The 25,813-nt window shown below is 41.2% G+C and overlaps 1 protein-coding gene across 1 annotated transcript in view; it reads left to right on the top strand.

Moving 5' to 3' along the window:
* The window catches only part of LOC311001109 (adenylate cyclase type 1-like), a gene marked incomplete at both ends in the record, with an annotated part of 34,007 nt that extends 9,613 nt beyond the window's left edge, over window positions 1-24,394 (top strand). Inside the window, 17 exons of the mRNA XM_083992077.1 lie at window positions 1,561-1,672; window positions 10,541-10,668; window positions 11,727-11,885; window positions 12,465-12,606; window positions 13,953-14,108; window positions 16,639-16,836; window positions 16,960-17,057; window positions 17,204-17,288; window positions 17,824-17,913; window positions 18,047-18,309; window positions 19,347-19,473; window positions 19,939-20,055; window positions 20,208-20,354; window positions 20,462-20,560; window positions 20,660-20,774; window positions 20,890-21,014; window positions 23,996-24,394. Coding sequence (XP_083848203.1) covers window positions 1,561-1,672; window positions 10,541-10,668; window positions 11,727-11,885; window positions 12,465-12,606; window positions 13,953-14,108; window positions 16,639-16,836; window positions 16,960-17,057; window positions 17,204-17,288; window positions 17,824-17,913; window positions 18,047-18,309; window positions 19,347-19,473; window positions 19,939-20,055; window positions 20,208-20,354; window positions 20,462-20,560; window positions 20,660-20,774; window positions 20,890-21,014; window positions 23,996-24,394 — 2,560 coding nt within the window. The remainder of the gene's footprint in view (window positions 1-1,560; window positions 1,673-10,540; window positions 10,669-11,726; window positions 11,886-12,464; window positions 12,607-13,952; window positions 14,109-16,638; window positions 16,837-16,959; window positions 17,058-17,203; window positions 17,289-17,823; window positions 17,914-18,046; window positions 18,310-19,346; window positions 19,474-19,938; window positions 20,056-20,207; window positions 20,355-20,461; window positions 20,561-20,659; window positions 20,775-20,889; window positions 21,015-23,995) is intronic.
* Window positions 24,395-25,813: the final 1,419 nt, after the last annotated feature.

The following is a 25,813-nucleotide window of genomic DNA, read 5'->3' as shown; positions in this document are numbered from 1 at the left end:
AGGACAGTCAGAGTTTGATGACTAATCCCCTTCACACCCTCCGTTGGCACACGGCACTCAAGGCAAATCCTTCACAGGAAAAGTTCCTGCTCTGCTCTGATGCAGATTGATAATGAGTCGATCTCTCAGGGGCACAAGGGCCAGATTAAGAGTTTTCAACACTTGTAACCTTTCCTCCCAGGGTAAATTGTCAAGTTATAATGAAACACGATGAATAAGATAATCAGGGCAAATCACATATGATACAGGAAACGCTTTAGGCATAATGTAGAAAGTGAAAATAATGTCTGCCAATGCAGAGGTTGAAATTTGAATTGTTCATGGTTTCTGTGTCTCAAGAAAATATTATTATTTAATGATACTTAGATTTAGGTTAATTGGCTTAAGTTACCTATGTGAATGTGAGCGTGTACATGTCAGCCCTATGCTTAGCTGATGATCTGTTCGGATATCCCACCGATGGATGGATGGATGGATGGATGGATGGATGGATGGATGCTTGAATCGAGCAGAATTTAAGATTTTTCACAACAGAACCATTTTTGGACAAAATTGTGGAAACAGTATCCAAGACTCCTTTGAGGACCAACACTGCAATTTCCATGTTGTAGGATATCAAATCCCTGTTATATAAGAATGTTGACACATAACAGTGTTTCCCCTTTTTTATTTTTTGTTTTCATACATTCAACCCATTCTGCTAGTCTTGCTAGTGTTAGCCACCTCTCTTTCATGGTTTATTTCATTCTCTCGGTGGTAGCAGTGGCCAATAATCAGATTGTGAAGACTTACAGCTATTGGTAACAGGTAGTCCTGTAACCTCAGTTCTCCATATGTTCCAGCCCCATACCACAGCTGGTTGACTGCCCATGGGGCTGCTGCACGAATATCAGTTGTTGTTTTTTTAGCACTCGCCTTCCGTGATATCGGACCAACTCAATTACAGTCAGAACCAGCAATCCTACACTGAGACAAAGTAATAAAGAGGTAGTTGCAGAAAAATAGAATACAACTTTATTTTTTTTGTGTGTGTGATGTAAAATCTTGGCCACATGAGTGCAAACAACAAACACGGTACAATTTTAAAACACCAAGCTCATTTCAGTTGCATTTACCAAGTCTCTAATGGGAACACTAGTTCACGTAGAACGGCTCTTCTCCAGCTCTCTAACAGGACATGTCTCCACCTTGATCCCCGTGAGAATGCTCTGTGCTTCTATTTTGAGTCGCTCTGCTTGACTGTGCTGCCACTCAGTTAGAGAACAGAACAGACTCTCTCTCCCCCTCCCCCTTTCTCTCTCTATATATATATGTACAGTATATATTTTTTTCTGTTGCAGGTCATTAATTTGGATGTTTTATTAGTTTGTTACAAACACATTATCCAACAAGAATGTTTAAATTGACTTTGGCTCTGTGCTTCCTAAATATCATTTTAAACAAATTCCTGAGAGTTAATCTGATTAGGCGACCGATAATCTTGTTTCGATGATACAGTATAACATGCTGCTATAAATAACCTGCATTGACTCAATGGCATCTTTTCCCTCTCTGTTACAGCATCCTGTTTGCAGATATAGTTGGTTTCACCAGCCTGGCCTCCCAATGCACAGCCCAGGAGCTGGTTAAACTACTAAATGAGCTTTTTGGAAAGTTTGATGAACTTGCCACGGTGAGTCTGCTTCCCTTCCTTGAACAAATATCCCCTAATTGGCATCAAAAGCTGCTCATTTTCTCTGTGTGTACACAAACCTTGACATGGCAAGGCTCTGTGTGTGTGTGTGTGTGTGTGTGTGTGTGTGTGTGTCCTGCTTTGGCCACAGGCTGCTGGCACATGCCGCTGTTGTACCAGCTTAGCATGATGTCACAGTGAATACTGGAAGCCCATATGATGCTTAATATGATTATCCGGCGCTTCATTTGAGGAAGAGTTGACAGACCTTTTTAATCTAGGCCAGATTTACCCAGGGCTAAACCTCGCCACCTCTCTGGTTGTGTGAATGAACTGAATGAAGCGACCACTGAGTTGCAACTTGTCCCAATCACACTTGGTTGGCATGTGGAAAAGATTTTCAGCCTCCCCATCTGTCAATATTTCACTCTTTCTTGATTTCACTGCTGAAAATCCGCTCAACTTTTGCTGCCAGTTTGACCGCTACAGTTAGACTGGTCATGTTGAAATGTGACGTCGTCAATAGCAGTGTCCCAAAATCTTCTTTACATGTTTTTGCAATAAGATGTATTGATCAGAATAAACACAAAAAAGCCCCCCTCCCTATTGGTGTGAGTTTGGCTGACGCATGCAGTATATTTGTTTGGTGAGAAGGTCCTGAGCCCCTGCAGATCACCCTGCCACAGCCTTATCTACATGTAATCTGGCCTCTATTACTTACACTAGGCACACGCCCTTGTCAAATCCATTAATCCATAGGATTACAACTAACCCTTTTTTGCTTTCATAGAAGGTTTTACTTGGCTGTGTTAAGAGCTTCTATTTTTAACTTGTTTGTTTACACTGCATAAAATTAGAACTGACTAAAAAAGAGAGTGCTTCTCATTTGACTTGTTATTGTCAAATAGCTGTCACTGCCTTTTCCAATTAAAAGCAGGTCCATTGCTTTTCCTGGCTGTTGCTGCTTAGGATGGGAAAGTTGCATTTTACCCTGACATGCCAAAAACAAGACGATTCCATGCAGTACAACAAGCACAAAGACATATTCATAAATCAAGTCATGGCAACAAGCCAGCCCAGGGCACTTTAATTCAAGCTTTTCTTCCATTTAATTTTGCTGCAGATGATACAGTTTCACTTTCACCTCTCAAAGCTACTTGGCCAGAAGAGACACTGCCTTGAGCTGCGTCAGTTTTCTTGCTGTTGTGATTTGAGCTGTCTCATTCTTTTAGTTACAACTGAATAGATTGGTCTGATCTCCGCTTTGCTGCTGGCTGGGAGCCTCGTATTACACTGAAAGGCTGTCCCCAGCCATGAAAGTTGTCATCAGATGTTCTAGCCTTGCCCTGACCCAAAGCCCCACTCATTCTGATCCACTTTGGCAGGAAGTGGCAGTGCCAGTGACTCATAGTTGTGGTCACGCAGACTCTTCTCGTTCCATCCGAGGAGCAGGCGATGCCACATGGCCACTGGTTATCATCTCATAATACTATTCCAGCACCATCCCCATACCACCTGTCCACTCTTTGGACTTGTCAAGCTACATGGGAAGTGGGCCAGGAACGCAGTGTTCTCCTAAAGTGTCACTGATGTAGTCAACCAAGTTTCCTCTCCTCTCCTCTTTTTTTTGTGTTCAAACAGTTGGCCGTTTTTCAACCCGATATCCATATCAGTCATCTGTAATGCTCACAAATGGATTGTGGTGTTTCTCTAGCTTTGGTCTTATCTTTACCAAACATTTCTCATAAAGTTGCCAATTACTAATAGTCTCTATCTGGGTTGGACAGGCAGCACACAATGGATTTAGCTTTTTATTTATTTATTTTATTTTTTATACACCTGCTGCTGCTGAAAACAGGGTAAATGACAATCAAAACAAACCAAAATAGACTAAAAGACTCCCAAATGCCCTTTAAGATTGTGGAAAGTCAGGAGTACAGTACTATTTTCTGTGGGTTCTTCACAGAGATCATATGAGTGGATTTTAATTCTGGAAGTACAAGCCATGCTCTACCAGGCCAGGTCTTTTTTTTTTTTTTTTTTAGGTTTTTAGGTCTATGCAGCACCACTCTTGGAGTCAGTGGCGGAGCTGGGTGTCAGGTATGTGACCCCTCGATACACCCAAATCATGGCTAAGCTAAGAATTTGCCACCGTTGTTGTTGCAAATATCAGTATGGAGGCTGTGGAAAGGAGGACTCGGAAATGTTTCATGGTACCATAGCAATTTGTAATTGTCTACGTTTGTCTACGTTGAAAAAATATGAATTTTAGAAATGAGAGTCTTTATTAACTCAGCAACTCAAGTGGACGGCAGCAACAAGTTTACATGAGGGGCCACAGAAAACAAAAGCCTTGCCTGTTTGGACGGTATTGCAGCAATAAACAGGGAGGGGGTCGCTTGGAAATTGAAGTTTATGAGAAACCCATTCTTACTGATCAGTATTTGCCATTTGATTCCCAGTTTCCAAAGCTTTTGAGTAATTACGTATAACTGTTCAACGCCACATTGAGAATCTGACCCAAGACGAGGGTCTCTAACAGCTCAGGAAAGTTCAAAATCCTTATCGCCACCCAAACTTGTTCTGAACAATGATTTCTAACACCAGGCTGACATATAAAACAGACTCGTGGCTATTCTATTCAGGGCTGAAGTGACCGAGTTTTTGAAGGAAAGCAACAGAGGAGGGAGCTGCATTTTAAAGAGGATGATAAGCAGAATGTAAACTGACACACCAACTGGCCCCATCACTCGGTAAACACTTCCTCTCCCTGGCTGAGTATCCAACAGTCTGTCCGCATCCTGAAACAACAGATTCTGTTATGAGAGGGACTGTGGTGGTTGCTGTGATGCTATATATCATTAATAGCTCTGGACTGGATGTACTTTGGTGTCTGTATGTATGGGTGTATGTATGTATGCATGCATATGTGTGTGTCATTGCTGTTTCCATGGCAGAGATTCACAAAGCTTCTCATTCTTCTCTCTCTTTTCTCTCCTTTTGCAACACCTCCCTGCATCACAGCTTTCAGACTCCTCCGCTCCTTGTCTCTCAGCTTTTTGATTGACATGCAGCAGCCTACTTCCCTCAACTGTGTCTTTTATGCCCCGTGGTTCTCTGCGCTCTCTTCCTCTCTCATGTTTCCATTTTTAGGATGGCTCCATGATGTATCTATCTACTGTCTCTTACTTCCTTGACAAGTCAGAGTTCCCTTTTCATTCACTCACATGTGACAGTGAAAGCTTTCAAAACATCCTGCGTCGCATGTGCAGTGCGTGAATGCACGCTGAAGTTTTGATAAGTCATCGCCGTATTTGTATTCTTGAGTCATTTCGCTTTTTACCACTATTTTTAAGAGAATAACAGTTCACCCAAGGAGCATATCTGACATTCACTCGTCAGAATTATTATTTTATTATACAGTAAGTACTCCATTAGCTGCCAATTGGGCACCATGCAGGAAGATAAAATTAATTTCGAGGCCAGGACCGACTTCCAAACCAAAAAAGGCAAATTATTTTTGCTTTTGAAAATCTTTTATTCACAATTTATCTTTTGCAATAACTTTCTGTAGATTTTTCAACCTCAGGCTGGGAAATGTTAAACTTTGCCCAAAGATCATTTGAATGATCACATTCACAAAGTGAGAGCCATTCACTGGCCAAAGGTCATGTTGGCAGAACCTCATCACTTCCTCCATGCAGAGTTTCCTAACTCCTGCTATGTACGGAGGAGTTATACTTTCCATTTTCCATCAGCTAATGGGTTTTTAAATCAGTTGTAGGTCTAGATTTTACTGCAGCTAACAAATACTGATAAACCCTCAGCGCTTCACATGTCACTGTAACTTATTATGATGACATCTGCCACAGGTTTTAGCGATTTACCTCTCTATTTATTCTATTACTTTGTTTCATGATGTCTACTGAATGTGTTGACTACTGTTGCCAAATTGGCTCTCAGGAACAATAAAGATTTTCAAATGTAATCTTATCTAAGTGGAAGAATTTACAAAGTAAATAGTGAAGTAACCTAAGATACAATTTCAGTTGTTTTGTGTGTTTGTGAGGAAACTAGTTCTTGTAAAGATTTCCAAAACAGTGGATATACACAATTATATTCCCTAAGGCACCAGTAAAGATGCCAAAAAAAAAAAAAGAATCATTATTTTTAGACTAAGCAAAAAAGACTGTTCATTGCCCACATTGTGACAGCTGCCTGCCAGAAACTAAAGTCTGGGTGTAAGCACAACTCAAATAACCCTGTTTGGGTTTATCTCATGAACAGGTGCAGGGATCACTGTCAAGTCCTTCAGCCTCCCTCAATGCCTGTGTGCTAAAACTGAACTGGAGCGAAGCCCAAACCAAACAACCCATCTTGAATTAACATCTAAATTAAAAAGAAAAAAACCTAATGGCAGTTGAGTGAACATACCATAGGGTAATGCATGCTTCCATTACACTTCATTTAAGATGTGCATAATATACAGCCTGTGTACTAGTTAAGTTAATGAGAATTGTTCAGCTGGATATTGATTTTATGGAAAGGCTGCATCCAGCTATACTATACTGTATTTACTGCACTCACAGTAAGTTTTTGTAAGGTGTTTATTAATGTTGTGACAGTGAGCCCCACAAATCCAGAACTTGTTCTTTCACTTCATTATCTTATATTTTCATATTTGCAGTATCACCTTCACTCACTGCTAATTACATTAGCAGACAGAGGAAAACATCGTGTTTTCTCTATTTCTCACACACATACTCTATTTTTTCATATAACATTCCAGAAAAAAAAAAAAAACAGTCAATCAATAAATAAAAAGCTCCCTGTTTCCACGTCTGATGAAATGTTCCAAAAACCATTGGCAACCCTAAAATTAAAACATGCCACTGAGCATTTGTTATTTGTCATATCTGTTCTACATTAATAGATTTTCTTCACAGATTTCCAACACCCGCACGCTCCCACCCACCAGGCCGATGTGGGTGGAGGAAGTGTTGACATGTTATTCATTTGTTGTTGCACATAAATGATTGTACATTAATTCAATATGACAAAAAAAGGAAATGCCTCGTCACTGTGTCCTCGCTCGCATGCAGGCAGAGATGAAGAGAAGTCAGCGCAATGGGGGGAAATGTTGAGGGAACTTCTACACTGTTCTTAAAGATTTTGTCTCGCTGTAATGAATCACTGTTTCCCAATATTGATTAAATGCTGACATGAAATCTTTCAACAAGCCCAGTCAAATTTGAAAATGTTGGTTCGTTCAAATGCAGCAGCCTGATAGAAAAATGCATGAAACAGAAGTCATTCTCAGCTGGTTTCTGCTACGCTACAGGGTTCAAACCAAACAGAGGCCAGGTTTAGAGACAGAGCCTGAGGCAAGCATACACTCTGTCTCATGTCCTTTCAATTTCCCAAAGTTACAGGAGTCAGGGCCCTAATCTTTAGCCCCATCAATAATGTGTACACAGCACTAATCTTTGCATCAAACACTGCTGCTCTCTCCTTTGGAGACTTGTAGGAAATGAACTGCTGCTGCTCTCAGCTGTCTCATCTTCTCCTTCATAATCATTTACTGAATGCCCCCCTCCTTTCCTGCATCTGTCTCTTTGTCTCTCACTTTGTGTCTCCTACTGTTTGTCTGTGTGTGCTTAAGTGTCTGCTCATTTGCATCCCTGCAGGCATACACAGCACATTACTGTATGTAAGGTGCCTGGTAAAACAAGTAGGGCTACACCACACAGGAAGGTTCACCTCTCAATATATTATGTTCCAGTAGAAAAAATATCCAAAACAGTGCTCTTTCTCACTGATGGAAAATGAAATTTTCATTGAGTGCAGTTCAAGTCCTTAATAGACAGTACCCATCTTTCTTCTTCACTGATGACCACCCAGATTGCCCACAATGCATCAGTCACATGACAGGGGTAATCCTGCTTGGGTCTGAATCAGCTCCTAAATCCTCGCAGTGCAGATTAGCAAAGGAAAAGTACAGAGTAGGAGACTCTGTAAGTACCAGGGCTTTCCCTTCTTCCTGTAGCTTCAGCCAATGGTGTTGCGCCATCTGCTCCACTGTGACCCGAGTTACCCCAAAGAAACCCCTCCTGGCTGTATGTGAATACAAAGTAGCACTTTGCTTGATATGTGAGGTCTGTTCTGAGTGACACAAGATATTCTCAGTATTCAGTTACAGAAAAAAACAGCTTTGTTGAAGGAGTGATGAAATAATACTTTTTTGATCCCCATGAGAGATGCTTAAAGTACCAGTTGTATTACACAGGTATATAGTTAATGTATGTGAGATATAGACATTTATTCTCTAGATATTTATATTTTTCTTTCTAGATATATTAAACATTGTGAAAATAACACAAGTTGTTACAAAATAAGTAATCACGATATGTATTATTGTATGCTGTATAGCTTCATGGATCTCAATTTTGAATCCAATACCCAGGACAATATTTTTAACAGCTCAACAGCCTCGTTCCACTGCTGCTTCCCTTTGTATCCTTGTGTCCAAGAATATACACACTGCAAAATCATCACTTTCTCTGGTTTTACTATTTATAGGTATGTGTTTGAGTAAAATGAACATTTTTGTTTTACTCTATAAACTAATGACAGTATTTCTACTATATTTGAAATAAAAATATTTTCATTTAGAGCATGTACTGTATTTGCAGAAAATGATAACTGGTCAAAAAAACAGAAAAAGAGTTTGTGTTTTCAGACCTTGAATAATGCAAATAAAACAAGTTCATATTCATTTTTAAACAACACGGCACTAACATTTTAACTCAGGAAGAGTTCAGAAATCAGTATTGGTGGAATGACCTCAATTCTTTATCAGAGCAGTGGTTTTTATACACTTTAAATAAGATTTGGTTCAGGTGATCACCTAATCAGTGTCTCATTAAGTAGAATGAGGTGTGCTTGTGTTGGAATTCAACGGACACAGGGATGGAATGGCTGCCATGTGCAGATTAAAAAAAAAAAAAGAATCTTAATTTTTTCCAGAGCTGTATTTCAAATGAGCAGCACATGTGTCTGTCACTGAGCTCTCAGAAAGCGTGACCACATGTAAAGCCACACAGTAGTAGTAGCAGATAGTTTGCGAGCCCTAAGCTTCCACTGTTTTTTGAAACTCACATGGCTTGCTTGTTTAAAAATAGAGCATCCGTCTTGTCTTGTGCCCACCGATGTGCATAATTATGAGTCTTTTGTGCTCCTCACACGCATGGGCAGCGATTCCATTACCTCCATGGAAACAATAAAGGGTTATGAGAAGGCGTCCACGGTAACCCGGTCTCCCCGGGAAAATGAATGTCTGTTGCTCATATTCTCTAATAATGGGTTATAGCCTGTTTGTAAGCTGCCTTTTCATGCCACCGCTTATTGTCCCCAAAAAGTGAGAGAGTGACTCACCTTATCCCCTAAAGTGAGGCTGATCCAGTGATTTACAGCTGCGGGGTGGGAACCATTTCAGTGCTGGTGTGAGTTGAGAATCTCAACAGTTGGCATGGGATAATGAAAATGCGAGGCAATTATCAGTCTGTGCAGATTCACAGCTTATTTGTACACCTAATAATTTATTTCCAATACACAGAGTCAATACACTCTCAGTGTACAATTGTCTGATATGGTTAGATACATCCATGTCTCTGTATAGTGACAAAAGGTCAACTTTCTTTCACCTCCATCTGTCTGTTTTGAACTACAGTATATGGCCACACAGCAGGTGATGTCATCAGCATTTTTTTTTTTTCATTTATGCTGTCGTCGTCTATGGGTTCTTTGCCATTTCTGTTTACATTTGCTTGTGATATCCCCACTTTAAGAAGAGGTAATAGATATTTGAAGCAGCAGTTTGATATTTCCACCTTCGTGCAGATTCAGGAAAATGTTGTTGTGAATATTCAAGTGTTCACCAGATCTTATTTGACATTGCCCAACATAAAAACATGGGCAGCCATGTTCATTGGAACATCTAGCTTCACCAGAGGCATTGAGTTGTATTATATTTTCTTTGGTAGAGGATTTTAGCTTCATACTGTATGAGTAACTCCCAACTTGTTTTAATTTGTGTGCATGCTATGAGCATGGAAGGGGAAGACATTGTCTGTGTAGCCTACTTTTGTTGCTTGTGATGTGTCAACAACACTGGTCCAGTTTTAATGACCTACATAGATTAGAAACCCACTATATTCCACTGACTGTCCTAGTAGGCATCCTGTTATTGTAGGTCTAAACACAGTAAGTATGTCATACACACTTGCTGTTAACCAGTCATTACAAAATACATAATCATAACATATAACTTGTGTAGACTGTGAGAACTATATTGTGATTATGATTTCATTAAATCTTAGCCATCGCAAGTGTAATGTACCTAATGTGTTCTGTTATGACATATTTCAACACATTATAAACCCTTGTTATGATCAATGCTTTTCAATTTAAGGTAAAACCAAGAGTTTAAAAAGCCACCTCTCCTTCACCATGAACTCAGTCAACCTCAGGAAGTGTAGTAATGGATAGCTTGAAGCAAGACTTACACTGATGGATGTAGATCAGGATAAGGATAAGATAATTAAATGTTATAATTTTTTACCTCAAGCACCAGTGGTCTCAGACACGTCTTTGATTAAAATGGAGTAACCCTGTTGTGATGTTTTGAATCACAAAGCTCACCATGATGACTAAAGGTTCATTTGACATAGGGCATCACTGCTATAGCACCAGTTTGTGTTTAATGAAATGAGGAGGTAAAGATGGATTTTATCTCTGACTAGCTCATCATTGTAGGAAGACACAGAATCACTTTTTTTTCTTTCTCCACTCTGTCTTCTTGATTGACAGGAGAATCACTGTCGCAGGATTAAGATCCTGGGGGATTGTTACTACTGTGTGTCTGGACTGACCCAGCCCAAGACTGACCATGCCCACTGCTGTGTAGAGATGGGTCTGGACATGATTGACACCATCACGTGAGTGGACACTTTTTTGGACCTTTTTTTTCTTTTTGATGTACTCACATTAAGCTCTATGTGAAAACGACTCAGTTCATCTCTCTGTGCCTAATAGAATATGTTTTTCGAAACAGGCCATGCAGGGACTGTCTTTATTTTATTCATTGCCCAATGTTTAACTGAGTCAGTAATGACAGATTTCCTTCAAACTGCAGGCGGACTAGCCATGTGGGCTGTGAGTGAATTCTAACACTGAGCATTTGAGGGAGCAGAACTACCTTTGGCTGAGAGAAAATGCTTTAATGGGTTAAAAAAACAGCTTGAATGTGCTTATTTCTCTTTCATAGTTTAGAAAAAGGACAAAAAGACGGTGAGATTGAGATGCAGCAGACGATTGAATCAGATACTCTCACTACTTGACTGGAAGCCTGTTAATTAAGATTGGACTTTTTTCCCCTCAACACTGATTAAATAAAAATGGTCAGCTTGCACGTCTGTTTTGTTCCTTTAGTCTATTTTGGTATGTTGGAGTATTTTTGAACGGCCTGTGTTCCCTGTCCACTTCCTGACGGATTGCCACATCTATTTACAAAGAGTGCTTTTAGGTACAGATTTGATATGAGTCTGAATTTAGGGTGTGCTGGTATCTGACCTCAGTCATTATGTATAAATGCAGCTGTCAGTGGTAAATATTCCAATAGTCGTATTGTAAGACTGGTGGTTTTACCTTAACAAGCACTAACATTTTTTATCTGATTTTATGTTTGTTTGTGTATTTAGATACATTTCTTAGTAGTAATTATCAATTCTTAATGTCGTATTATGTTTTATGTCTGTTGTGCTGGCATTTACTTTCTTTCTAATTATGGATATATTTTTTATTGTACATTACCTTTTTATAAATGTATTTATTCCAGTCCTGTGTTGCATTTTAATGTGTTTGATGGTGTTTTCACAGCAAAACTTCATTCTGTTTGTGTATGGGTAATGAAGCTATACACTCATATATAGTATTTATAGATATACAGCAGGTATAGATATGGCCTCACTCCAGGACCCATGTTCTTCCCCTGCAGGTCAGTAGCAGAGGCCACAGAAGTCAACCTAAACATGCGTGTGGGCTTGCATACAGGTCGGGTGCTCTGTGGAGTGCTCGGCCTCAGGAAGTGGCAGTATGATGTTTGGTCTAATGATGTGACCCTGGCCAATGTGATGGAGGCTGGAGGACTACCTGGGTCAGTACAGAACAATTTACATGAACATGAGCCACAATTTTTCCTGACTTCTCCACAGTGGTGCCCTGGAAGTATTTTATTAACCTTTTTTTCAAATATATTTTTCATTTTTTAATATAATTTTTTTTATATGATGCCCACTAGCTTTCAGTGGTTATTGCAAATCTTGCTTTTATGAAAAACATCAGCAATTTAATATCACACAGAATCAACTGAATGATCAAGTGATGCAACATAGTATTATCTCTTCAAATCTTTCACCTTTTAACCTTTACATGTATGAAATAAAAACTAACTAAAAATACATACAGTAGTCACTGAGTGCATATGGTTTATATACAAGTCAAGTGTCGTTAAAAAAGGCAAAGTGCAATGTAAACAAATAAACTCACCTCAACCATGCAGTCTAATTTTTACTTGTCTACAGCAATCGTGAGCCAGAAGACGTTTTTCACACCAGCCTAAATGGAATAACTGAAAACAATACTCTTTCCAGGAGCAGAACTGTTTATCCCAAATGCACCTGCGACAGTGGGGCTGGTTGTGTTGTTTGTTATCCCTGCCCTGTTTGTACCACAGGAAAGTCCACATCACCAGATCTACACTGGAGTGCCTAAATGGAGACTATGAGGTGGAGCCTGGAAATGGTCATGAAAGGAACGCCTTCCTCCAAAAACATGAAATTGAAACCTTCTTTATAGTGCCATCTCACCGCCGGAAGGTATCGTATTTGTTATTCTGCACTGAGGAACTCATATATTCCAGATTCTGCATGTATTTCTATGAATAAAATGATTAAAATGACACCAATAGGTCTGAATCAGATGTACTGTATGCTAAGATGAGACTTCCTGTTAGTCTTTGCCCTTATCCGAACCGTTTAATACCCCAGAGAGTGCGCTGTCCACATTAGCAAAGCTTCTGCAGGTTGTTTGCTAATCCATATTAATGGACCTGTGTGGTAAATCAGAGTAGGTTAGGTAGACAAAGCAGGCTTATCTTGACCTGTCTTTACCTCAGTACCAATATCTACAATAAAGCCTTCCTTCAAATAGAAATATAGTGCGACTAGCATCCAGCATCTTATGATGGAGATCTCACACATTTGTCATTGAGCTAATCTCACTTCATGCCTGTAATGGATTGGACTGGGCTTTAAAGAGCATCTATCGTCTCAAATCTGCACTGTTTGACAAACGTACTGAGATATGTGTGCGCTCGTTTGACGGCACATACACATAAGCATGCACATCTCCAACAGATGTGCGACAAGCAGCTGGAGAGGGAATTTCAGTCTTGTCTCTGTTTCTATCAGGCCTCTTCTTCCTCTTCCTCTCCTCTCCTCTCCTCTCCTCTCCTCTCCTCTCCTCTCCTCTCCTCTCCTCTCCTCTCCTCTCCTCTCCTCTCCTCTCCTCTTCCTCTCCTCTTCCTCTCTTCCTCTCCTCCTCTCTTCTCCTCTCCTCTCCTCCCATTATTTCTTGCAGCAGGTTTCATGTTATCCAAGATAAGGCTTGCACATAGGTTAATATGTGGTCCTTATGCAAACCTGTAACATCCCAGTTGCATGTATTTTTTCTTTGATATGCAGGAGACTTTGCTAATCCTCTTAATAGAGCTGATGGTTAGACTTCATCAAAGGCATGGCTCAGAGAGAGAGAGATGTGCCCCGACTAAGCTGTGTTGGATAGGCTGCTACTCTCTCTGCGATAGTGTATTTAATTGCTGCTGCTTAGGGACTCACTTTTCACTTTGTGTATCAAACAAAACACATATTTCTTATTACAAGTGACACATAGACATTTCTAAACCATTTATTATATGCTAGATCTTTTTTATAGTACTATGAAACAACAGAGCAATAAGACTTCACCAAAGGGATTGACCTACCTTATTTTAACCACTCTCTAGTTCATTGAATGAACCTGATAATAATGACTGCATGCGTGTTTGTGCATGAGCATGAGTGCACATGAATACTGTCCAGTGCTTGTGCACCCTGATATAATATATTTCACTGTGTGGGATATCATGACTTAATCCTTGTTCCCATTTCTTATCTGGTGGCAGATATTCCCAGGATTGATTCTTTCGGATATAAAGCCCGCCAAAAAGATGAAGTTCAAAACTGTGTGCTACTTACTAGTGCAACTTATGCACTGCAGGAAGATGTTCAAGGCTGAGATTCCCTTCTCCAATGTCATGAACTGCGAGGACGGGGATAAGGTATAAACTCTAAGTGTCTGTGTTGACGTTTCTGTGTTTGTTCATGTTGTGTAGTGACTAAAGAAAACAAATATATATACTGTATATACATCCAGTGTGAATGTTGTAGTGCCCTACAACAGTGGAAAATACATAGTCAAGATTTGTTTGACCTGGATTTCTAAATGCTCCTAATTGTGGCCTTGTCCCTTTATTTAAACCACAACAAAGTGTTTATTGTGTTTATTTAGGGTATTATAGATATTAGAATATAGATTATAAGGACATTTATTCAACATAATGACCTCAGGTCATGCCACAACATTTTATTGAGCTTAACATCATGACCCTGACTTGGCCGTTCCAAGATGCACATTTTTATGAGCTTAAGACATGGGTTTAAGCTCCACAGAACATTGTTCAAAGTGAGAATATCAAACGCATCTTCGAGGAGCAATAATGTGTTGTCCTGGTTCGGTTCAGTGGCTTTCTTTATGTGAACTCGTGGCCATACTAGATATTAGAATGTGCAAGCTTCTGTGTCCATAACTGTTAGTGCAGATCTTTGTAAAGTGCTGCCAGCTTAAGTGTGTTTATCATGTTATACAAGATGTTCTTTATCTGTGTGTTGTGAATTAGTTGAATTAGCAAACTTCCCAGTAATTCAAAAAGGCGTCTTCTTCTTGCAACTGTCAGTAAATGAATATGTGGCTTTCACAGGATGTATACTACATCAGAAGACGGTAGGGAGTGATGGTGAGATGTGTTCAGAGTGCACGATCCTATCAGCTGTAATGGCCTCAGCATGTTGCTCCTGCCAGAGACCAACATACCATTTCTCTCGCATATACTGTCAGCAACATTGGCAATCTGGCTAAATGTCAAAGAGCTTATTTGACCTTGTGTGCCTGGAAAGAATTCCTGTGGCCTGGCATCTGTACAATTCTTGCACCAGCTGTTTTAATCCAGATTTGCAGTGTGTGTGTGTGTGTGTGTGTGTGACATGTATTCATTACACTGTGGGGACATAAAACATGTGATCACATGTTTCAATCTTTCACATGAGTTTGAAGACTAAGATAAGGCCAGTAGTAGTTATGCAAAAAGTCAGGGAAACATCTGGGGAACCAGAAGAGTGTCCTCATGGGTACAAAGTGTTTTGTGTGTGAGTGTGTGCATGTACGCGCACCCAATTTTGACCAGATCAAGAGGGTGTTGCATTCATGTCAAGAGCCATTTTGTTGAAATCTTATGAAATTCTAATTTAACATCGTCTTCCTTACGTTGCCCTCAGTTGCTGTATCTAGTAGATTTTCCCCTCACACTACATGTTTGTGTCTCCACTTATACCTGCATTAACAGTAATGACAACATCCTCACAGCATAGACAGAAGGCAGATTAGTACAAAATAGACAAATGGAAAAAGGAAGAGGGTTGACAGGTTAAGTCATGCATACACCTTCCGCTGAATGGTAATTTCACATTCAGACCACACACTCCTCAGCTGTGTGAAATGACATATGCATTCAAGGCACGGCTGGGGAGCAATATGAGGGACAGGGCATGAATGAATAGGATTTTTGGTGCAGCAGACATGTCTGCGTGATGTGTCCTGTGCTACATATAGAGCACAGTATAGAACGCAGAGGAAGTCAATATCTGCAGGCCACTGTGTTACAAACACAAAACAGAATAAGGAATGGAAATGGGGAGGAGAGTGAAGAGAAGTAGAGTAAGTAAGAGAAGTAAAGAAGAAATGCAAGGAAGGAAGGAAAGAACGAAGAAAAGAAAAGTATATAGCACCAGAGAAGGGGGTAAGGGAGACTATGCTGAAGCAGAGAAGGAAGGAAGGAAGGAAGGAAGGAAGGAAGGAAGGAAGGAAGGAAGGAAGGAAGGAAGGAAGGAAGGAAGGAAGGAAGGAAGGAAAGGAGTGATCTGTACATGTTCATGTCATGCTATTATCTCGCCACTCTGGTGATCTTTGCTCATCTTTACCTCCCCACTGTGCCTCTGAGCTACACAATTCATCCAGCATGCTTACTTACAAGCTCACACACACATGCACACACACACACACACACACACACACACACACACACACACACACACACACACACACACACACACACACACACACACACACACACACACACACACACACACACACACACACACACACACACACACACAGACAGACATACTGCATATACACACAAACACATACTGTATTGCACATACACAAGCATCTATAATGCCATGTTATCTCTCTGGCTTTGCTCCAGTGCCCATTGTTTTACGAAACTGCTCACTTTGGCTGCCGAAGACGCACAGCAGGGTGCATTCAGTAATGAAGTTAAGTGTAAGGATGATGTCCTACTTTGGAAGTATGACCAGCCTCTCGTGTTTATCGTTGGTGCTTTTTCAACCCTTGTTCCTAATGTGATAATACTCCAGTGGTGCAGAGAAGACAGTGAGCTGCATTTACCACACTGCTGTTTCAAGTTTCAAGTCCAATGTTTTCAGTGAAAATCTCTCTTTCATTCCCACCAGCGGAGGGCCATGCGGACGGCTCCACAGAAGCTGAGGAATCGTACCAACGCTAACCAGGCTAACCTGATCCAGAGCAGCCCCAGAACCCGGGTCAACCGCTACATCGGTCGGCTGATCGAGGCCCGCCAGACCGAGTCGGACACGGCAGACCTCAACGTCCTCACACTCATGTATAAGTGCTCTGAGCGCGAGCAGAGGGTGAGAGGCTTAAATGATTGCAGACAGGTGCTGTGTACAGTAGCTGTGCAGGGAGATCTGGATGAAGCCACTGAATTGACACTTTTTGTTACTCACTCTTATCTGGTCTCTGACATCACACAGTACCACCAGGTCCCTGATGAGTACTTCACCAGTGCTGTGGTCCTCTCTCTGATTCTAGCTGCCTTGTTTGGCCTTGTCTATCTTCTCATCATACCACAGTATGTGCAAAAGACTCTATTGTCGTCTCTTCTTCTCTCTATTACTTTTCATTTCTTCACTCACCTCTTTAATTGACTTCAGTTACTCAGATCCTTGACTCTCTTACTAACTCCACCATCTTGCTTCTCTCCTCTTTTCCACTCAGGGGCACAGTAATCCTAGTCCTTCTCGTCTTCTGCATCTGTTTCCTAGTAGCTTGTATCATGTACCTGCATATCACTAGAGTACAGGTAAATAAAGACGCACTCTTATCTTCACCTTACGTAAGCCATATTAATTTTGTATCCCTGCATCAAATTTCACAACTGGCAGAGCTGGCAAGTTTAACTTTAGTCATTTTAAGTTATTGCTGACCAAAGGGATACGTTGAAGCATATTATAAAAGCCTCATAATAACAGCTCAGTATTCATTGGTTCTGAGATTACTTTCCAAACCCCTGTATGGTATTTAAACTCTGATGACTGGTCTATTAATTTCCGCTTTTGTTGACGTCGATAGTTATTCTCAAAGCTCCTGACCCACATGAGTTTTAAAGTTTTTTTTTTATTTTTTACAGTTCATATCTTTAATATGTTCATGTTCTCCTTCTCTTTTTTAATCTGTTCTTTACTCACTTTACATCCCTCAAACTACCAATCTCTGTCAGTTTGATTTCAAGTCTTTTTAACTCTTACAGCTATAAACACTTTGTTGTATTATATCATTTAATGCTTCCTTGTGCTGTCTGACACCTTTATCTATATTTTCTTTGTCTTCTCTCTCAGTGTTTTCCAGGGTGCCTGACTATTCAGATACGCACTGCTCTCTGTATTCTCATAGTGCTCTTAATCTACGCTGTGGCCCAGGCCTGTGTGGTAAGTGGGAAAACCTTATTGACCAACCAGAATAATGTACCAATGCTTTGAGCTGTGTTTGCATAAACAATACTCCCTGCTTCAGTATCCTCTCATCTATATGCTCATGTATCTTCCTGTTTGTTTCTGACAGGTGGGCTGTATGCCCTGGTTGTGGGGTAGTGCCAACACCAACAGCTCCATCGTCATCATCGATGTGGACAGCGGCGCCAACCACACCATGGCGGAGCTGCCTTGTGACGGTGCCCGCTACGCCTTTCTTTCCTGCGTGGTGGGCACCCTCACCCTGGCACTTTTCCTCCGGATCTCCTGGCTGCCGAAGATGGCGTTGATGCTCCTTCTGGGGGTGCTGTACGTCACCGTGCTGGAGCTCAGCGGCTTTCGCAAGACTGCGGGGTGAGGCTCGCAGCACAATATAACCGGCAACACCAAGCATACGCACACTAATACAAAAGAAAAAGTGTTTTGTGTGTGTCATTTCCTGAAGTTACATGGCAACAACAACACATCCCATTAGAGCTCAAAGTGAGACCCAGTTATCATCGTGCATCATTCAAATATCAGAGGCAGTGGTTGGCTGTGAATGTCAAGCATCGGCTTTGTGTTTGTTTGATGCATCAACTCAACAGATAACCAGGAGTTTACAAGAGCATACAGTACATGTGTCGAGATGTATGTGTGCATGCGTGTGTGTGTGTGTGTGGAGGAGTCTTTGCTTGTGTTCAGCCCACACACTCTTTCATTTTCCACCCTTTGAAGCAGCACATGTGCTCATTACTTCCAAATCAGAAGCCTGAAAGGACAATGTGGGCTGGATGATGGGAGCACGTAAGCTGTTTAAACCCAGTACTGAGGGGCCCAGACAGTTTGGTTGGAGCCCTGAAAAATGATTATGTTGAGTTTGCTAAAGATATTAAAATAAAATATCTCTTTTGAAGAGCTAATATTGTTTTTATACAGTTAATGCAAAAGTATATGATAAAATGTTGTATGGTCCAGCACAATGAAGATCTTTTTTTAAGTATATATTTTGGGCTTTTTATGCCTTTTATTAGATAGCATAGTTGAGAGAGACAGAAATTGGGGAGGCAGAGAGAGGGGGAATGACATGCAGTAAAGGGCCACCCGATGCAGGATTTGAACCAGGGCCGACTGCAGTGAGGACTATAGCCTCCACATATGGGGCACCAGCCTGCTCAACCTGCTGTGCCACTCGGCACCCCACATTGAAGATCTTTAATTCATAAGTTCCATTTTGGTCATGATTTTGTTTTCATTTCGTCCCTTAAAAAAAAATCAGTGCTTTCATAATTTCACAAGCAAAAATTTGCTCATGATTGCTCTTAACACTGTGGGGGGTCCAATCTAGCCGCCTGTGTAGTCTTCTGTGTGGTCCAGTGCAGTGCTGACTTGTGTGTTGGTCTCTTCCACAGTGGGGGGTCCTTCCACATCCGGGGCTACGAGCCCATCCTGTCTTTGTTGCTCTTTGTCAGTGCCCTTGCCCTCCACTCCCGGCAACTTGACCTCAAACTACGCCTGGACTTCCTATGGGCTGTGCAGGTCAGGAAATATGTGTGTCACTATGTGTCAGTGTGCCTAAGAGAGGCTTCAATCTTATTATCAGGGTGGAGGTTTTAATAGAGGTGGTGCTATAACAGCTTTGGTGTGTGTGTAAACTATTGGGTTATGTATGGAGGATTTGTATTTATAGGCCACCAGCTGTCTGTTCTTTGGCAAAAACAAGGGTAAGATGTTTAGTTTTGCTCGGTTTCATTTGCCATCAGAAGTGTAAAGAAAGTTTAAGTGTTAAGGCAACAGCTGAAATTTAGGCTATTTAACCCTTTAACGAGCAGCAATAACTGTGTTAAGTACCCGAGTCTGTCTAAATCAAGCTATGACAGAGACATTAGTGCCTATCGTGAGGCACGTAAGAGTTTTTACTGACCCAGTGTGGTGAAAATGTGGAACTAGCTGCAGTCCTAATGGCTGCCTGTGTATATTTTGTGTGTGGTTGTGTGCTGTCAGGCGGAGGAGGAGAGGGATGGCATGGAGAAAGTCAAGCTGGACAACAGGAGGATTCTCTTCAACCTTCTGCCTGCACACGTGGCTCAACACTTCCTTATGTCAAACCCCAGGAACATGGTGAGCCTCGCTAATAGACAGGCAGGCAGACAGACAGAAAAACAGGTAGATAAAAAATAAGGCAGAAAACAAAAACAAATAGACATTTGAAAACATAGGAGGAGATGTTCTATGCTTCTACAATGTATTCTTTTTTTTCTCCCCCCTGTTAGGATTTGTATTATCAGTCGTACGCACAAGTGGGTGTCTTGTTTGCCTCCATCCCAAACTTCAATGATTTCTACATTGAGCTGGATGGGAACAACATGGGAGTGGAGTGCCTCAGACTTCTGAATGAGATTATTGCTGACTTTGACGAGGTAAAAGGCTGGATTTCTCTTTACTTGACTATGAAATTGCTTCTGGGATTTTTAGTGTGATTTGCATTTGAACCTTTGTGTGTTTATTTGAATTGCATGTTTTGCAGCTCATGGATAAGGAGTGCTACAAAGACATAGAGAAAATCAAAACCATTGGCAGTACATATATGGCAGCTGTGGGCCTCGTCCCCACGATTGGTACCAAGGTAGCGTGGTATTTTACTTTCTTTCTTTTTTTTGCATGTTTTAATGAACCTAATTATAACAGATACTTACTGTATGATTAATGTGCTTCTGCTCCTTAGGCCAAAAAATCTGTTTACGACCACCTTAGCACAATAGCAGACTACGCCATTGAGATGTTTGACGTTCTGGATGAAATCAACTATCAGTCATACAATGAGTTTGTCCTGAGAGTGGGTACGTCTAACCTTGTAGTTAAGTTTTTTGTTTTTAAAAAAACTACAAATGAAATAATAAATGCTCAGTTGATATTGTTTTTGTGTTTGTTTAACATTTCCCTGTATTTGCACAGGTATCAATATTGGTCCAGTGGTTGCAGGGGTGATTGGGGCACGGCGACCTCAGTATGACATCTGGGGCAACACAGTCAATGTAGCGAGTCGGATGGACAGCACTGGAGTGCCTGGAAAGATACAGGTATGAAAAGAACCTTAAATTACAATTTTTATGCATTTTTTTCCTTCCTGTTTTAGATAAATTATTAGGGAAGATACAGATAAGACAGATCATGTAGGGAAATCTTTAGAAAACAGCAAAGAAGAATTCTTCATGAATAAAGTATAGACAGACACTAAAATGTAGTATATCATAATAATTCAAAAATAAAGCCCACATTTTCTGATGTTTATTTTGTACTTAGAGATATTTTCAATAAACAAAATGCCTTCTAACTAGCTGCTATTGCTTTTCCATCACTAGTGACTGTTTGTTTCTATTTATTGTATCTATAAGTCTCACTAAATCTACTGCATTTAGGGCTTTGTAGTCAAAGTGTTGGCAGAAATGTGAAACAGCACTTCAAAGATCATTTTAAAAGAATAAGTTAAGTGAAGAGTTTCAGTTGGAATCATTATATTTATATATATACACACTCACAGTTAAAGTTTCAGTTTTGGGGAATAGGCTTCTTTCAAAATCAATGTCATGTCCAGGGCCGGATCAGTACCCCCAGGGGCCCCTGGGCAATGTCAGGCCAGAGGGCCCCCCCCCCCCCCCCCCCCCCCACCCCCACCAACATCCACAACCTTAAGGAGGCCACATTTACACCCAGGCAACTCGAGCCACCAGACACGCTGACTACACACACACACACACACACACACAGTGTGCTACAGCCAATGTCAATTATGTGAGCATGTCAAATTACACACCTATCCACAAGTTTCCGAACGTCATCTATGGTCAAAACTGGCTTCCGGTTTGCCGGTTTGGTGGAATTTTACGTTTACGTTTCCATGGTTTTCAGGCGTTGTCATAGTTGCGGTAAACGCATGGATCTATTAACGCTGGCTTTTAACACAGATGTCAATTTGTGTGATATCCACTGTTAAAAGCTGCTTCGATGATCCATGCGTTTTACCGATTTTCATTGGGGGGAAAAAAATTAAAATCCATGCATTTACAGCGGCTACTGAAACCATGGAAACGTAAACATAACATTCCAAAACCGGCAAAACAGGCTACGTTTTTGACGTTCGGAAAAAGGTGGATTGGTCCAAAGCTGAATGACTGGTCCAGCTGAGGACGAAGCAAATCTCTGTCCAGTTCAGTAAACTAAATATTACCATCTCACTCAAAAATACAAGTGACAATGATAAAATGAATGAATTAATCCAATCACAGAGTTATCACACACCTTGCACAGACAATAACAAATGACCTGGATCACCCCTTCAACCCACACTTCACACCGCTGCCATCAGGATGCACATACTGTACAAAACTCTGCTCGATTCAGCAGGAGCTTCGTCCCCTCTGCAATCAGTGCACTCAACAAACTCCCACTGTAACTAGGGATGCACATGATTAACCGTTTAACCGATAACAAGAACTTTGACAGATTAATACTATAGGTTATTTATTTATTTATTAGCTCCTTTTGTCGTCAACTCATGGGGGCGTGTCGATGAGTGCAGATTTCCATGAGCCTTCAGTCATATTTTTCAGCAAAAAGTTACACAGGAGGACTGACAGTGCAGCAGCCGCCGTGAAGGAAGACGAGACAATAAATGTAGCTTACACGGACAGTGCATCACCTGTAACAACGGCGCTGAAAAAAAAAATGAAAAAAATAAATAAATAAATAAAAGAGGACGTCGCTGTTCTCCTGCCTGTTCACCTGCAGCTCCACAGAGGAGCTGTCAGAGGAGCTCTGCTGCTCCTTCAGTCTGGTGTTTGGCTGCACTTTGTATAAAAACAGTTCTACATTGGACGATCTAACCTCCATATGAGCGTGATCAGCTGAGACAAAGCGCACTGATCATCAGCTGTTGCGGCGCACGTGTGTACGGTGAAAAAAAGAAAAGAAATTGGAGGATTAATTTTTTTTTTGCCGTTAAATGTGTGATCTAGCCAACCAAATACACCAATACCATCGTTATTACCTTCAGAAGTTCTTCTTTCTTGACTTTTTCATTGCAAACTCTGAGATCAAGTCCTCAAATTCCAGCTCCCTCACCAGGTCAGACTCAATGGCCATCAAGGACAGTGATGTCAGCCTCTTCTGACCCATGGCTGTCCGGACTGAGTTCATTTCTTGTTTGTTTCAGTTTTGAAGCGCTCTCTCTGTTATGGATCCCCAAAGCGCAGGGTCTTCGGGGATGATGGCCAGAACTGGCACCTTGCTCTCCCTCTGTTTGCTGTGGTTGTGCTGCCGTGTCTCTGTCGTCGGAGCTAGCTACCGTTAGCTGAGGCTCACTGTTGTCGGTCGATGCTTCAAAGCTAAACGTCTTCTTTTTGAAAAAGCTCCTTATTAGCGGTAGGCCTACCTTTTTTTTTGGCTGCCGCTTCTTTTTCCTCCTTTTCCTTTTTTTCTTTCGCTTATTGCTGCTCTCCATTTTCTGTTAACGCTGGTTTAAAATTATTTTCCTGCTCTACTCGAACATGCAACATATCTGATCACGGATCGGTTACAAACACACACTGTGCAATTCGTTCTTGAAAAACTGATCTCGGATCAGTAATGTTGATCGGTCCCGCCCCGATTTATTTTTAGCCAATCAGCAGTGCATTGTGATCGGCTGCCAATCACTACCTGTGAAATCATCAAAATGACATATAGAGCAGGCAATCATGAGACCCCATTTATTGTAAACAACTTTTATTTTATTCTGATTGGATAGTTGGGCAGGAGCACCGAGTGCTGTGTTCAGGGGCTGTAGGAGAAGTGCCAGCCGCCGTGGCTCGCGTTTAGATTGAGTCATGAGGAAAATATATATATATACCCAATCGCAAAGGGCCCCTCTTGGCTCAAGGGCCCCTGGGCAACTGCCCAGGTTGCCCATATGGTAGATCCGGGCTTGGTCATGTCTATATATTACATACAAAGCTGGAGTCATAGCTGGAGTCATATTTAACCTGGTTTGGTATAATAACTGTATTTTTCCTGTGTTATCTAGGTGACCGAAGAGGTCTATCGCCTGCTCAATACCAACTATGACCTGGTGTGCCGTGGCAAAGTCAGTGTTAAGGGTAAAGGTGAGATGCTGACCTACTTCCTGGAAGGGAAGGTTCAAGGCGTGGGCGCTGTGCCCTTGTCTTCGGTCATGCGTTCCGCCAGCTTGGCCCGTCGGATCCACTCCTGTGGGAAGACGAGCGTCCCGACCAATCTGGGCAGTGTCTCCTCTGCCGCCAGCCTCATGGGCAGCAACGTTCAGATGAACGCCGCCAACAGCAGCAACAGCCAAGCAACATGCCTGCCCTCGTCCTGCGTGCCCGCTGTGGGTGAGGAGGACGAGGAGGAGGACGTAGACGTGACGGAGATTGAGATTGAGGCTGTTGCGGATGTAGCAGTGTAGAAGAGAAAAGACAGGACTATAAACCTGTCTGATAAAAAGGAAAGAAAGCCCTGGTTGGAGGCCTAGAGAAGACAGGGCTGTCCAGGTATTTCCTCTAAATCCTGAGCTACTGGCAAAACCCAGAACATGCTCATTCAGGATACAAACTTTCGGAGAAATGACAGGGTGATGTGGACAATCATACTCACTTTGAGGGATTCCTAAGGCGAGTGAAATCATATGATACATGGAAACTTAAATCCTCTTTTAACATCTCTATACAAGATAATTAGATTTGTGGTGTTCCTGGGTTCCCTGAGATCCAGGTAATGTGCATCTTAATTTTCTATGTACTGCATATTCTGTGTACAAGGGGGATATGTGCATTGATATCCAGAAAAAAGACTGATCATGCTATTGCTTTTGCACTGTCTTTCTTATTATGCCAAGGATACATTGCATTATTTAAAGTGTAAAATTGGTTGGTTTTTTTTCTTTTTTTTTCTGGTGTATGTAAGCATGCATGTGTGTACTTGTGAGTGTGTGTATGCATGTGTGAGTAACTCTGAATTGTAACGAAACATCGCAGAATACTTTTTTTTTTTTTACACTCGGAGCTCACTGGATGAAATAGGCTTTTTCTGAGACATATTTAAAATCAATAGTGCATGACTTTTTAAGAGTTGACAGACGTAGTATCTCCTGTTGAAAGAAACCAAAGTATTGAGCTTTCCATACAGTAGATCTTTAGTTTTACAGCTTATATTGCCTCACTATACAAGAGACAAGAAAGGACGTGGCAGTAGGTTGGACATATTTGACACATGTTACTCTTTCAGTAGACTTAAAGTGTCTTTTTTTAAACCCAAATTAAGGTTTCCTGAATGTTTAAACACTGCCCTGATTCACAATGGTTTAATTGTGACATGTGTTAAGTATACACAGAGACAGTGGTGGCTTTGAGACTAAAGAGGCAGTAAAGGTCAGTAAAGGGAGCAGAGGGAGGTGTGTAAACCTAGTCAGATGTGTGCTGCCATGGAAACTAGTCGATGCCAAAAACTGACCAATCACAAAGTATTAATGACTAATAGATCACTTACGGAGTATATGTATGGTGCAAATACATATGAAGACACCCAAGGGAGTTAAGGAAGGCATTTATTCACATAGAGGAAAGCACATCCATGACTTGAGTACACACAAGCACACACAACCTCTACAAATGCACAGCCTAGTCCTTTCCTTTTGGTGCTGTGTCTGTCTGGCGCTCGTCTTTCAGACATATTTTACAGTACCCAGGTTTTTTTTTTTTTTTGCTATGTTGAAGCTAGATTTTTTTGAGTTTTCCTCAGAAACTATGAGCTTTAGCAAGTCTCTCAGATACTGTCTCAGAAAGGTGAGGCGCTTCAGATATCTCCAGATGTCGTCACTATTGGCGTA

This window comes from Trachurus trachurus (assembly GCF_905171665.1).
Source record: "Trachurus trachurus genome assembly, chromosome: 17".
Classification (NCBI taxonomy): Eukaryota; Metazoa; Chordata; class Actinopteri; order Carangiformes; family Carangidae; genus Trachurus; species Trachurus trachurus.
This window is presented reverse-complemented; position numbering and strand designations above follow the sequence as displayed.